The sequence below is a fragment of the Pavona decussata genome, unplaced genomic scaffold (genome assembly GCF_977016875.1).
Source record: "Pavona decussata unplaced genomic scaffold, jaPavDecu1.1 SCAFFOLD_114, whole genome shotgun sequence".
NCBI classification, from domain to species: domain Eukaryota; kingdom Metazoa; phylum Cnidaria; class Anthozoa; order Scleractinia; family Agariciidae; genus Pavona; species Pavona decussata.
In genome coordinates this window covers 5,632,501-5,647,446 of record NW_028145528.1, presented here as the reverse complement: position 1 = coordinate 5,647,446, position 14,946 = coordinate 5,632,501, and the positions used below count along the sequence as shown (strand labels likewise).

At 36.7% G+C, this 14,946-nt stretch overlaps 1 protein-coding gene and 1 long non-coding RNA gene across 2 annotated transcripts; one reads left to right on the top strand and one right to left on the bottom strand.

Annotated features, from left to right (window-relative positions):
• Positions 1 to 134: 134 nt before the first annotated feature.
• Positions 135 to 13,484, bottom strand: LOC146470426 (ferric reductase 1-like). Its single transcript, XM_085122512.1, has 15 exons — positions 13,046 to 13,484; positions 10,144 to 10,200; positions 9,670 to 9,837; positions 9,083 to 9,175; positions 8,676 to 8,734; positions 7,923 to 8,011; positions 7,329 to 7,445; positions 6,025 to 6,140; positions 5,183 to 5,269; positions 4,749 to 4,846; positions 3,685 to 3,743; positions 3,104 to 3,277; positions 2,211 to 2,269; positions 2,001 to 2,099; positions 135 to 740 (listed from the first exon to the last, which is right to left on the bottom strand). Exons 1-14 carry the CDS (start codon positions 13,061 to 13,063, stop codon positions 2,004 to 2,006), a joined length of 1,290 nt encoding a protein of 429 aa, XP_084978638.1. The 5' UTR covers positions 13,064 to 13,484; the 3' UTR covers positions 135 to 740; positions 2,001 to 2,003.
• Positions 749 to 1,957, top strand: LOC146470427 (uncharacterized). Its single transcript, XR_014867107.1, has 2 exons — positions 749 to 1,771; positions 1,834 to 1,957. It is a non-coding gene; the product is annotated as an uncharacterized LOC146470427 (long non-coding RNA).
• Positions 13,485 to 14,946: the final 1,462 nt, after the last annotated feature.

The window sequence follows — 14,946 nt, the reverse complement described above, 5'->3', positions numbered from 1 at the left end:
ATAAATTCATATCTATTATTCACATTGCAGCAAAATTAAAGGCAATTATAATAACCCATTTAGATTAGTTTCACCGCAAGCACAATCAATTTGGTTAAAATACTAGGCGTACGCCCACAGTCAGAAGAAAAAGATAGGAAGACAAATATCTTTTATTACAAACTGCATAAAGGTATCTCCTCGAAATTTAAACATGTTTCATTTGTGTGTATGATTTCTAAACCCATTAACGGAAAAATAAATCTTAGTCAATCAAAGTATTGCTCTACAGCCATCAAGACGCCACGCCAATCAATAACACTAACGGAAAAAATAACAAAAAAATCAATATCGCTCGTATATATTTGTTTTGATACTTTTGTAACATAATTGAAGTAAAATTCAATGAAACTTCTCCTCACGCACGACAACAATCTATATTTACATTACGTTGATGGCAAAATTGAAAGTTATTGTTCACCTGTCGTTTTTTTTTGTTTTTGTTTTTTTTTTTTTTTTTGTTTTTTTTTCTATATATATTTTTTTTCTTGTTACATATCCTATTATTAAAAGCGAAACTTTAAAGATAAAATCTGACTAGCTTCATTGCTTCACGGGAGACCAGTGGTGGTGCTGTTAAACGTCCTTTATAAATCCCTCAGCTTATTGCACACTTTTTCACTGGAGGCAAGATGAAGTCCAATTATAAAAGTTATTCTCATCCTCCAATGTACACATGACGAACTGCCATGCAATAGCGCCTGCAATTAAAGACGAAAACAATTTCAATGATTACTTTAATTACGCTTTAAAAGTGTTTGGGTTCTGCGCTTTAAAATAAATTGGCACGTGCTTTATTTAGGCTTCACATCAAGGGAAAAGTGCACACACTGCGTTGTTATGACAGAACGTATGCGTAATCTTGACGATGGTCCACTGCGTGGCCTATTACCAGAACGTGATCTCTGGAGAATATTTATTGACGTCATTGTTTACATGTTGCATAATTAGCATATATCAAACAACTGGCCCACGAACAACCTAAAAGAGCACGCGAATGTCACCCTTGATAGCCAGTGTCAATATTGGTGTAATATGTGGAATATTTTCAGAGAAATTAGCTTTCAAAAACTATAAAATTAACAAAGAAGGTATCTTGGTTGGATAGTAAGAGGGGTTCTTTTTTGTCACCCAGCCATATGTTCTTTATAAAATCTTCACACCCTTAACGTTCATTCATCAAAACGTTTGAACCATCAGTAACATACCATGCTCAAATGTTCAGTAACCAAAAAGTGTGCCAAGCTCTTTCAATTTATGTAGACCATTTATTTGTAGCTAATTTTGTCGTTTAAATTAATCTATGATAATGAGACTAAATGTATAAACAAACATCCTCCTGAGGATTCTAGCTCCACTGTCTAACAGTTCTAAAATTTTGCAAACAGTCTCGTGTGGCAAGAGTTGCCGCAGATGGCATTGGTTTTATTGGCGTTTTATACTGTAAACGGGCATCAATGGAGGAAAACAACCCGAGACAGTCATTTAAATTTGTATAAAACATGCAAGGTTACAAAACAGTTAAACGAAACGCATGTTTTTGAGCACGTTCAGGATTTTCGTTCAGATTTCCCAATATAATTTTAACAAACTGTTACGAAAAATAGAGACTTTCTTCTTTACGGACAAATTTGATTAAAACCTAATAGGGCAAGAACGTCACCAGCCCACTCACGGCAGTTCGTCCTCTGACCAATATTGGTCCTCCTCTTCAACCGACCATGGACACACAGTTAACTTTGATATCACGGTCAAGTTACAACCAGTATGCGATGTCAAAACGTTAACAGTCAGCAAATTTACACCAGTGTTTGGTAAGAAAATAGAAAGCATCCCGTATATGCAAAATTGAGCACCAAAGACAGGTTTTTCCTTATCTTTGTAAAGAGAATTAACAATCAAACAGTACAATTGCCATCATGATAATTAAAATTCTGCGTGCGCGTGCCGAGTATCTTTACCTTTTAGTCCTTGAGTACCATGAGTAAGATTATGGTTAGCGCCACACTGGCTCCAAGGAGAACAACAAATATAAACATCATAGTGCGGATCATTGCTTCCTGGATTAAAATGAAATGAACAAAAAATTGAGAAAAAAATTACTGTGAGATTGTAAAATGACATTGAAGAATTATTGTAAAATGACGTTGTAGAATGATTGTAGAACCAACCTTGATTGACATTTCAGGCTGCGGTGGAGCCTGATGCCCAGGGGGATGCATCGCAATATCTGCAAAGAAATTAGTCATTAAAGAGAACAAGCTTTTCTAGTACCATAGATGACTTTATGAAAAGCTTAAAGACAAATTAAAATCAAAAGAAACCAATAAAAATGGATTATTTTTCACTTCCTTTCCGCTACTTTTTATTCTGAAATGTTTTTCCGTATTGTGTCTTAGAAAAATATCTACAACCGATTATGCATACGATTTTTTCCAACTCTAAGAAAATCATTTGATAGCTTCTTTCCAACAAAAATAACCATTAAAGGGGTCCGGTGCGTAAGGCTTCTTAGCATTACTTAAAAGCAGCTAAAAGACATATAGAAATCAAAAAAAATTGGGGCATTTTTTCCCTTCCTTTCATTGAAAAGCTGATTATGCAAGTAGTTGTTCTGAGAGAGAAAATCACTTGATAGGCTCCTTCTTGATGTTGTAAGAGTTCTTGTGCGAGAAAATGCAATTGGTTTTAATTTATCACATTCAACAAAACGTAAACTTTTTATGACGTAACTGCCTTAATACCACTCTCTTTCTCTTCCTGCTACATCGACGAAAAGGAAAAGAGATTTTTCTTTATAGTAAACCTAGAATCACATCTCTGACTGAAGATTGTTAACCTAAATTTAAATACTAATTAAGAGTGAATGAAACTGTAAAAGCGGAATATAATATTTAAATGGCCTGGGATCGCCCGTTCATCATTACAGTGCCGTTACTAAACCGTGCTAAGTGACCGTTTCTTGTAATATAGTAAGATATAGGACAAGGGCGCGTCAACATCCTGCCCCTATAGTAAGTGTAGTATTGTAGGTGCAGCGATTAAGTTAACAGCGATTTCTTACCTCCGGCACTGGTTGTTGAAACGGACCTTTGCTCCTTGTTCCGTTTGGAAAGGATCAGATACACCTCGAACACAAAAATAAGGAATTCTCCAATGTAGAAACAAATTACAGCATATAGGCCTTGTTTTCCTAAGCCGACTTGACTTGTATCCAAGCCAAAGTAGATTGAAACAACTGCGAAACGAAAATAAAAGAAAGTTGATCATTGAAATTTGTCTTTATTTGGTTCTTTGCCCGATTCGTTTCTCTCCCTCCCCCTTTTCTTTTTATGTATCAGCAAAATATTATCAAAATATTATCATTAATTCAGATTCATTTATCAAATAACTAAACTTAAAAATCTAGTGATTTGTGGTTAAAAAACGTCTCCCAATCCATGCAGTGATACTCCCTATTTACTCGAATTTTTGTTACTAAAATAGATTCTAAACGGTCCATGATTTAGGTTCTTACAAAGATTACTTTTCCTATCACAATCACACGTCCGTAGAATTACAATTAACTCTCTTGAAATTACCGAGTTGTATTTTTTTTAGTGATAATTTGTGCGTTTTTTAGGTCACAGCACTGAGAAAACATACCTCCCATAATTAGAGCTATCGAGCCAACAATCCTATGAGCCCAGTTGAAAATGTTGCGCCTAGAAACATAATAACAAACAACCTTAACATCGTCTGACTCCAGCTGGAAAGTAAATCCTATCCAAACCTTGAAATGGAAAATTGCTTTATTTGGAACATACAGGGATGACTCATTCAAACAATAGATATAGAATTATGTGGGTAGTTGTAATGCATTAAGTGTGCGACGGCTGGACCTTTTTATGGCAAAAATTCAAGGGTATGGTTGTTCACGTGTTCTCCACAAGGAAAGAGGTCAACATTGGCATATTAATGTACAACTGACGCCGCAGCCGTGTTGAACTTTCGTTGCAATGAATTATCAGAGGGCGAAAAATAAATGTACTGTCAGGAACCATTTGACGTGCACTGGCCAGTGGGCGAAAGAACTAGTGCTGGTCGTTTGGAGCGGGGTTGTCACACCGGACGTACAAGATCTTGCCAATTAGCCTCGATTTCCTATGGTTTTAAACCCATAAATATACTTGTCCATTCCGTATGGGAATTTCCCATTTAGATCATGCGGCATTCTCTGGCGAATTTTTTATTTATGTATCCTGGAATGCATGTAAGAGCAAATGAAAATCATGACTTCTGATAGAGAAATTATCCACAACACCTTACTAGCATGTTCCGAATCAACCTGGAGCAACAAACAACGAAGTTGCATGGGAAAATGTAAATTAAACTGGTTTGATCTTTTACACCTGAATTGAGCATATTAATCGTTATCATCATCATCATCATCATCTCCTTTTCCATGACTGGAGGATAAGGCCTTGATGATTAATCCATCAAGGGATTTCAGCTCATTAAAATAATTTATCTTGACGTGTCTCAACTATACAGTTCATATGATTTCAAATGGCTCATTACTGCTGACACTTTAAGCCGTGGAAAACCATCCGTCTGCTCTATGCAGTCACGACCGTGCAGTATTAGCTGACGTTTTATATTCGTCACGTTATGGAAGCCCTTGACGCCCTCTACTACTATGCTAAAGGGAAGTTTAAAGAGGTACATACTTTGGCTCACCAGGATGTGGTCTAAACGCTGCCATGATTGGTTGAGCAAGTGCAAAAGCAATCGTGACGATACCACAATAGGGATGCGGCCCAGCACTCTGTTAAAAGGAACCAACGCAAATTATTAGTTAGTCTACGCAAAATTTGGCAGTCCAAGCAACGATGCATCTCATGTGAAATGACGACGAAGTACGGTGGAGGGGGTGGTCAATCAATCAATCAATCAATAAACTTTATTTACCCTCGAATTTACAGTGTAGCACCGAAGTGCTAATATCTTCGAGCCAATGGTAGGTGGTAGGAGAGGGCAAGGACGTGCTGTTTGATCGACTAAGTGAACTTCATAACTTTGATTCAAAATAGAGAACATTTTTATTTACTCAAGTTTCGCTTGGTGCTCACGATTAGAAGCAAGAACAAACGAACTGACTTACCGATGACCACCCTCCTACGTGAACAAATATCAGGATTGTTGCAGCAACTGTCAACAGCACTGTGGTCGTCATTAACGTCCGATGGACCTGTGGACAGAAAATCATTTATTTGCCGTTTGAATCAGTTCGCTGTGTTATTAATTGAGTACTGTTGGACTTATGGCATGTAGCGATTACAAACTGTTTTGCACAGGTTGTTAACCATTCTCTTGGAATTTCCCCAAATTTATCGCGCTCCAACTTGGTTCAGGAGAAACACACGGCTGTAAATTCATGGAGCTGGGGTAATTGCTATGAAATGTTTACTGTAACACACCTTTATTTATTTATTTATTTATTTATTTATTTATTTATTTATTTATTTATTTATTTATTTATTTATTTATTTATTTATTTATTTATTTATTTTGCGGAGTCATGTCTGAACCAGATATTCAGGATTATTTTTTTAAGAAGTTCCGTGCATTTCAGGTTCTCCACTTAAGAGGGATAAAAATTACACATAATTTACTTAAATTTTGTTGCATAGCCTTATCTAAATCTGCGTTTTTATGTAAATTTAAGATTTTCCGTTTTCCAGCATGTTTGTAATTTATTGTAATTTTTCCCATTATGATCTCGTGCTCGTCTTGTCCCGCCTCGACTAGTCTTGTGGCCATTTGCGGAACAAGCCCCTTATATCATCTGAATTTGTAAATAAATTATTGTTGTTGATACAAGGCGGCGTGTTCTATTAACCTCCCAAGCAAAGGGTATACATGCAAGGTTTGGAATTGATACGTTTGGTAGATAGACAAATGATATTTCATTTTGTTAGCCTTTCGAGTGAAAATTAGACCAACCGTAAACCATGCTGCCTTTCCCCATATCTTTGTTGGCTCCCAGACTTGACGCATGTATCGTGCAGTGAACAAGCCCACAAATGCAAACAGAATCCATGCTATTGTCATCAGTATTCCTGTATAGAATGAAGTCAGTGGAAATGAATACTAAAATAAGATATCATTGTAAAATAAATTAAAATGATAACACTAAAACTAAATATACCTTTTAAGTGGCTGGATAGGTGACAACAACAACAACATCCTTTAGTTAAACACGACAGTAGTTAGCAACAGAATTGCTTGTGGGTCGTGTCTCTATAACTTATAAGTAATTTTAAAAAATGCAAAGCCATGAACATCAATAACAATTGTTTACATAATCTTACACATTAATAAAACTTAAAATTCGTTAAGCTCTTTCTTTGCGTTTGAATAGAGGTTGTATTGAAGTCTAACTGTTTGATAAAATCGTCCTTTCTGACTATGACATGAAATAGCTTGAAATTGTCAGTATAGAAGCTGGATGCAATGTTCCAAAGTACACTCAGCACCCCGATAGGCTTTAGCTGCTCACGCGCGTGTGTAGCTACGATACAAACGTTATCTAATGAATCCATTTTCTATTAAAATTCGCACACACAACACACCACTTATGAATTTATGCGGTGTAATATCGAGCGAACTGGAAATAGGACCTATAGGAGACATTCATTTTTGTCTCGATATATTTGCGCTGTGACTTTTCTCGCCACTTCAAATGGAAACGTTCGGGGAGAGTCATCCAGTAGATTTCTGTACATCTGAAAACGCCTTTTATATACATTGCAAGATCTATGGGATGGCTAGTTATTATAGCGCTGGAGAATCAAATCTTTCCGCAGAAGTATTAAGTATCAACTGAGTTTCTCAGATCAGTTCTTTTTGTCAAGCTGAGATGTTACGATGGTACAGGCAACTATGATGTCACCTTAAACTTGTGCCCAGCCAAAAAGTTAACACAGTCTAGTTTACCCCCATGAAAGAAATGTGTATATTTCTTGGACTCCGGTTCTCATCGTTTCCGACAACAATGAAACGCCATTACTAGTCTCGTTAAGGTGCTAGGCAGTGGGGAGCGTGTGTGATCTGGAAGGCATTTAAGGGAGATAACAATTCAAGGCAAATTTAATTTCTTTTGAGGTAAAAGCTATCTAATTTTTGAGCGATATTTTGTCTAGTGGGGTATTTTTTTAAAGAATTTGGATACGAAATTCAAATTTTGTTTCATTCTTCCCTTCCTGACCAGATTTTCACTACCAGGAGCCTTTAATATCATTTCTTACCGTGGACAAGGATCGCCGTTTTTATACTTTCATCAACAGACACATTTGCAGCTACTGTAACATTTACTCTGCTATTTGAAGCCTGTCTTTGACTATGAATTTTCAGCGGTGTAACACCTGTTTAGAGGAAAACGAGAACAAATAGCATCTTAAATACACCTAATTCACATGCTACTATCCAGTAACTACACAGCTTTTCTATGATTTTAAAGGGGTGGTGCCACCTAGTTTTAGTGTCACTCAGTTTGAACAGCCAAAAAACATACAGGTATGGATGTAACGTCATTTTGTAAAGGAAACTGACGAGAATAAACAGTATCTTAAATACATGTACATCTAATGCACTTGAGATTGTCATATAGTGCACCTACCTTTTATATTAATTCAAACTCGAGACAACTCTGTACTATTTAGCCAAAAGTATTACCGCCATCGCAGTTCCAATTAACCCATGCATTTACTAATGGTGTGCCTAATTCTTACGCTAACGTTACTTTACTATAACTAATAATTGTATCATCGCCCCACTAGTTCGCTATTTGAGCTTGTAGCCGATAAGAAAATAAATAATAAGATTAATGAGAGAACACTTACTTCCCAAATCTCCAATTGCTCCTAAGAGAAACCAGGTGGCATTTAGGTCTCTATAAGTGTCTATCCCTGGGTTTATCAGCCTAGAAATTCTGAAAGTTGCAAAAATAACAATGAAATCAAGTAATCAATCAATCAGTCAATCACTCCATCAATCAGCTCATCCGTTAAAAAAACTAATCAATCAATCAATTTTCCAATCAAATTAAATTTGGATACACCGTGTACCTTTAGCGATAAACTCGAGCGACGTTTCGATGTCATCATGGTATCAATGTCGCCGGTATATAAGCTAAAAATAACGATCAGCAGAACTAATATGTACAAAAACTTCGGCGAAGAATTGCGTGTATAAAAGGAAAAATTAAAGGTAAAGGTGACTACAATATTCATTACTTTGTAAGTATTCTAAAGTCAAAATAAAAGTTGCACGTTTTAGACAAATATTGTAGCATGGATAAGCCTAGGTTTGTTTACTAAGATCCGAAGCATGTCTTAGATCAAAAGTGCTAAGCTTTCCCTGACATCTCTTGAGCATGGAAAAGTTGCTTTTAGCTTGTCAGGGAATGTAAAACAATCCCATGTTGTTGAAAACGTAACTGGAGCTTCTTGTAACTTGATGCAGTGAAGCCTCTGAGACCTACACGATAATATTTAGAAGTTCTGTTGGTTTGAAATCAGGGTAGATACTTTTCGTGTATGAATGTATGAACCGGTATAAAAAATAGAGTAAGTAAAGTAATGAAATCTAAGTACTTGCACTTCACCACACCACCCGCAAAAGAGTTCTCAGTAACTTCTACCACGGATGTACTCTGAAAGAAAAAAAAGCAACAATTCATTTATTCGATTAATGGAACGAATTTCTTGTTTTTGTAAGAGTAACATGTAGATTGATAAAAAGAGACCGACCCTTACGATTATCAGTACCTACAGCACTAAACATTTTGGTACCTGACAGCAGCTCAATATACTCCCAAAAAAATTAGTGCTTTTGGCAAGATAACAAGACGAGACCATTGGGACTTGTGAATGACTCAAATCATCAACAATCCGATGCCCCGCCAATAAAACAATCCTTATTTTGTATACGGAGGCATTCTAGAAATTCCTGTGTAATCATCAACATAAAAAAAATATAGCAGCAACGACAAAAGACTTACTATAGTGGTCTTTCCTGGCTCACTCTGCCCTGAGGCGTAGTAACGCCCACTAAGTGATTCATCGCTGACACAAATGAGCATGTCTGTATCGGGCTGTGAAAAGATAACAGATTAGGCTGATCAGAGCTAAAGCGTAACCATCCAATACCCCCAGCAGAGGGCGGACCTTGAAGGAAAGGAGTATCTATGCTATGAATAATTTTATGCTACAAAGCTTGTAGAAAATACATTGTTGCTGAGTACATCTAAAGTGGTATTCCAATAATTAGTAATTAATATGAATTAATATTAATTAGTATTCCGATATGAGTTCCCTATTTTTATCTGTACATAGAATTCATATATTTGTAAATATTTACTCTCATGCTGACACCATTGGTAACTCATTCATTGTAATAACTCTCCCACGTAGCTTAGTAATGTCAGATGAAGAGCCATCTTTGTGGTACTGCTGATATTAAACCATTGTTATTATTATTATAATTATTATTATTATTATTATTATTATTATTATTATTATTATTATTATTATTATTATTATTATTATTATTATCATCATCATTACAATATTGGCTAGGGTTATTTACCATTTCGTTGTCATCGCTAAATCCCACTCCTGCCCAGTTACCCTTGCCGCTTATCTCAAACACCACTCTATCTTCACCAGATCTCTGGTACGTCACCAGAAAATTGCAGTCTGCGCTTGACTTGCAAGAGTTTGGAAACTTAAAGCTGCCCTGCTGCTGCTCAGTATCCTGAAATACAAACATAGTATAGAATATACGAAAAAATTTCATTTTTAATATACGAATACGACATGGCCAACATTCTCTAGACTAGGATTGTGTTGAGCCACGGTTACCTAGCACGTTTACGGTTACGCTCCAGTGACAAGACTGATTCCTTTACTTGTCTTGACTTCCGCTAAAGTTCTTAAATACCGTACTAAAGAATATTTGTTATTTCCTTGTTTTATCATAAATGGCTACGTTGTTAATAAATGTCATTATCACAAGTAAACAGGTAAAAACGGTAACAGGTCTCAATAACGTTCAACTTACCGTTTGTCCATGAAGTTTGCTTGAGAACATAAGCAGTAGGACAATCGAAGAAAACAGCTAAGGGGGGAGAGAGATAGACTGAATAAGTATGTACCGGAAAATTCATACCAGGTTTTTAAATGAAGAGAGATTATATAATTATTCAACTAAAAGGTCAAACTACGTGTAAACAATACTTCAGAGGTGCATGAGAATTTCCTCGGTTCACTGGCTGAGAAGTATTACTTGATTAAGCATACCCCAATGACCAACTCTCATGTCAACAAGCAATCTGATTGGCTACACAGGTGCCGTCTATCGATTGATAGACGGCACCTGGAGGTCAATCTTTGAAAATGGCTTCAACTTCGCATTTTCGTGAAGTTTCTGAAGACGAGATACAAAACGTTTACAAAGTGCTACTCCAGATAAAACCAAGAAAGCCACAAAGTATGGAATGACGGTTTTTGAGATAAATGCAGAACATTTTTCGAAATAAAATGTTTTATCTAAAGCCAACAACGAACTACGCGTACTTCTAAAAGTAAAACAAAACAAAGTTATCAAAGTAAAGTAACTACTGCGGTTCTTGTTTTATTTTAGACTGGTTCTCAATCCAAAAACAAGTTCCAACACCCATTGTCGGAACAACGAACCAAAGCCGAACACTACGTAGCTTTGTTTTATAATTAATGATGAAAGAACTTTGCAAGTGTGCCAGTTTGTCAGAGCACGCTTGATTTAGCATGCATCATTGCTCAAATGTATTAAACTTCGTAAAATATATTTTTGTTGTTGTTGTTAGATAGATCGCCGATAAGTCCATCACATTCAACCGAATTCATGCACCGTCCACCACGTTCGTTTACTGGACGTAACTTTATATTTAATGAAATTTCCAGGAGGGAACACTCTGTGATCAGTGCTGCCAGTTTTTTGACCAGCAAGCGTTTCCTGTCCCTCGACTTATTTTTTTTTTTCGTTCGCTGACGTAGGTGACGTTGTCAAAGAAGTAGATTGGTTGCAACAAGGGGAAGTCTATCAGTCCAGCATCGAATATACTGCGATGCATGATGCTTATAATCTTTGTGAAGCTCAGTTCAATTAATTAATTAATTAATTAATTACTGTTGAAATGGTTAAATTAATTCGGGAATTTTAAAGTAAGTAAGCCAATAAACTAACTGGTCAGCGGTTAAGAAAATCACATGGTGGACAGTGTGTTCGTATCAATGCGATGGACTTATCTCGTTACATGACAGCTTTAACGAAGCTCTTCCTGCGTTTTTATTGCAATCAAAGTGGTACGGAATGTTTAATTTTGACTCATGGCGAAATTTGAAAGCGACAGTTATCTTATTTTTGGTTTGTTGCTTATATTCGTCGATGACATGTTCGATGAAAAATATATGGCCGTGTTAGTTGAACTTTCACATCTTATTTGTGAAACAGAAACTGGATTACGGTCAAATATTTTAAAGAATTTCACTGACGATGGATGTGACTTTCCACTGGTATGTAGAAGAACCTGTGAATGTAAGCTGCTTTTGCAATTTATTCCTCTGAAGTTGAGCTAAGTGACATGTTGAGGTAAGTGCTCGGTTTAGTCTTTGTGCCCTCGGATTTATTATGTACAGTAATTGAAGGTTATGATTGCAATTCATCATATTATTAACGTGAATGGTCATCGTTTATAACTAGTGATTTGGGAGGTTTTGAATTATCTGAATTTTCCAGAACTAACAGCGACAAGTCTTGTAAAGTTCACGATCTCGTCACTGGGTTAACGTTTCCAGCGCAGCCTGGGTGCGAAACGTTCGAATCAGAACATTTTAAGAAAGTTACATTTCTCCGATCTTAATATTTCATACTTGTTACCTACTGGCCAAGAGAAGTTGATGGGAGTGTTATCAGCGAAATCTTTTTCTAGATGAAAATTAAATACGAGGATCTTAAAGAAATGAAACGATGAAATAAATGAAACATGAAATGAAATTACAATATATTAAATTTAGAAAGAACGTTTATTTAAGACGATCTATTAAAACACCAGTTTTTTAAAGTACTTAACGACTCTGAAGTTTTAATTCAATCAGGCAAATTATTCCAGCGTATTGGGCCACTCGTTATAAGCAAAAGTACTTGGTTTTACTTGAATCATTTTTACCATCCAATTATCCGAAAGAGTATACCAAGCCAGCACTGGATCGCCGAGTTTTTAAAGTAATAAAAATTTCACTTTTCCATTTTCCCCTTAATTTGATTTTTTAAGACTGAAAGGTCTCAGAGTTATCGAAAAAAAGTTACTCATTTCCTTAAATTTGAGTGAACGTAAATTACAACTCTTTGGCCAAAGGATAACCGTTCTAGACGAATGAGTTATTATAATGTATGCAAATATCGGAATGAAATATGTGAAATTACTAAACGGCTTTGCGTGTTCAATCACGAAAGGGGCTCATGTTATATATAAAGAGAGAAAGGGAGAACAAAAAAAAAAAAGAGACAAAGCCTAAACAAACAAATATGCAGAAATGCTAAACCAAATCCACATTTAGTTACAGACCGCTCAAAATAGTGACCGCCAAAATTTACATTTTCGTGTTTGTCAATTTAAATATTTACATTGCCCATCACACACGAAAATGCCAGAAGCATACACATTAAATTCGATGGTTTAGCTTATGATACGCGCTAGAAAAGCAATTTTAGTAGGACTCGTCAAGATGCAATTCCTTTATCTAACGAAAAAACCACTGAATGTTTAGCTTGGCTCAGTGACGAGAGAACGTAATCTGAGAGGGCCTCTATCGAATATAATGGGTTAATTCACATCAAAGTAACGTACATTGGACAACGGGCCGGTAAGGCCAAAGGTTTACTCACTAGAAAGGAGTTTCACGCCTGTCTTACTTAATCTTACCTTTGTTGGAAGCAACATGGTGTTGAATTTGCTCGCCTCTTTCAACACAGTCGTCTCCGACTCGTTTGACTTGCGTTCTCTGAAAATTGAACCAGCCGTCAACAGACCGTAAAACAGTCTTCCGTAGGATGTAGTGTTGGAGGCAAGATAAAGGACAAAGTATATGGTGATATGATTTTAACCTCAAGCAGTTTTAACGTCCGTTAAGTAGTTCATATTGTCATGGAAGCCACCAAAACAAACGAACACTTTTAAATCGCATAATCATATTGCATTATCATGGCCGACTAGTTTCCATAAATTTCGGTTGAAGTCTATTTTGATCTTTGTTCTTCATTAAGCCGCAATATCGTGTTGTGGCTCAGAACGCCGAAGACTCCGCTGTTAATTAAAAGAAAAACGCTTTGTTGAAAGACTAAGTAAGACAGTTTCGAAGTAAGATTGTGAAAAGAACTTGTTTTGATATGGAAATATATTTTTTGCAGCATCATAAACAGCTGCTAAAAATTATAATACGAACGTGAACCAAACAGAAGGCATTGTCACGCAATCAAAATAGCTGCCAATCACTCACACGAACTATTTACGTCAGTGAAAATGACTCATCAATTTTTGTCAACGTCAGGACAAAATATGTCATTCTTTGTTTTCTCCTCATTGTTAAGTTAAGGCAAAGACGGAAATATTGATTAACAAGACCTTGTCTACTTTTAAACCATAATATCAGGGCAATTCCGTGAAATACCGGACCATTTTAAAGCCTTAGTAACTTCCAGTCCGACACGCTATTCGTAAAATACCTGACTAACTGTACCCTAGGTGCCGGTCGAAGTCTCCAAGGCCCTGTTCAGACTAGGTGCCCGTGCCAGAGCTCTGTGCCCGGGCACTAAAAAGGAAGTTGTTCAGACTCCTTGGTGCCCAAGGAACAATCGTGTTCTCCTTCGTTAACTTAGCGCCCGCCATTTTGCTTGCTGTATCGTAAGGAGGCATGAGGGAAAAAACGTGGGAACTGACAAAATCCTGTTGGCACGGTGCCCAGATTTTTGCTCGGGCACCGACAAAAAGCTTTGTTCAGACTAGTGCCCGTGCCCGAGAACCGGGAACGGGCACCTAGTCTGAACAGGGCCTTACTGTAATTTGGCGTCGGCCACCGATCCCGAGACCTCGCGGCACACGAGAACAAACCTCTGATACCCGGGGTAGAATGACTGGGCTAAACAGAAAAAATATAACTTTCCAGTCTTATAAATGACTCAACAAGGATTTGATTAGAGTCGTTTGCATTCTTACTGACCGGATGAAGTGTAATACGTAAGCTAAGCCGACATCTATTCACTTGCAAATTTCACTTCAACAAAAGGCCCGAATATAGTGTGGATATTTTAGAAAATTTTGTCCACCATGAACTTACCGTAAATTTCGTCAAGTAATGACCCATCGAAATTAACGACGTCTTTAGACTTCGAGGGCTGTTTAAAATAAATCCAGAAAATGGTGACCCTCATAAAGATCTCATAACGATCTCATACTTAGCGTGTATTGTAAAATCAAAATATATGTTTTGCCCCAAAACAAGGCTGTTTCTTTGAGTAAAAATCATTGCTATTTTGGGAGTTAATTTGGCTTTTCTAAATTAGGGTCAGAAAAGCTCTTATTTTAAAGGGAAACTTTCATGATCGACGCATGAACAAACTTTGAATATAAACTTAATATAAATTGCAGGAAAATATATATATCTGCGCGAGGCTAGCACGTTGCTGATATTGTATTTGGGTCCCTTTTAACCCAACGGTACTTTGTGCGTGAATCATGGCGTATTTAACGTCTTCTCACCTACAAATCACGGCATCGTGTACCGAGGAAGTTTCGTTCTCTTGGGTTGCAAATGACTTATTGATTTT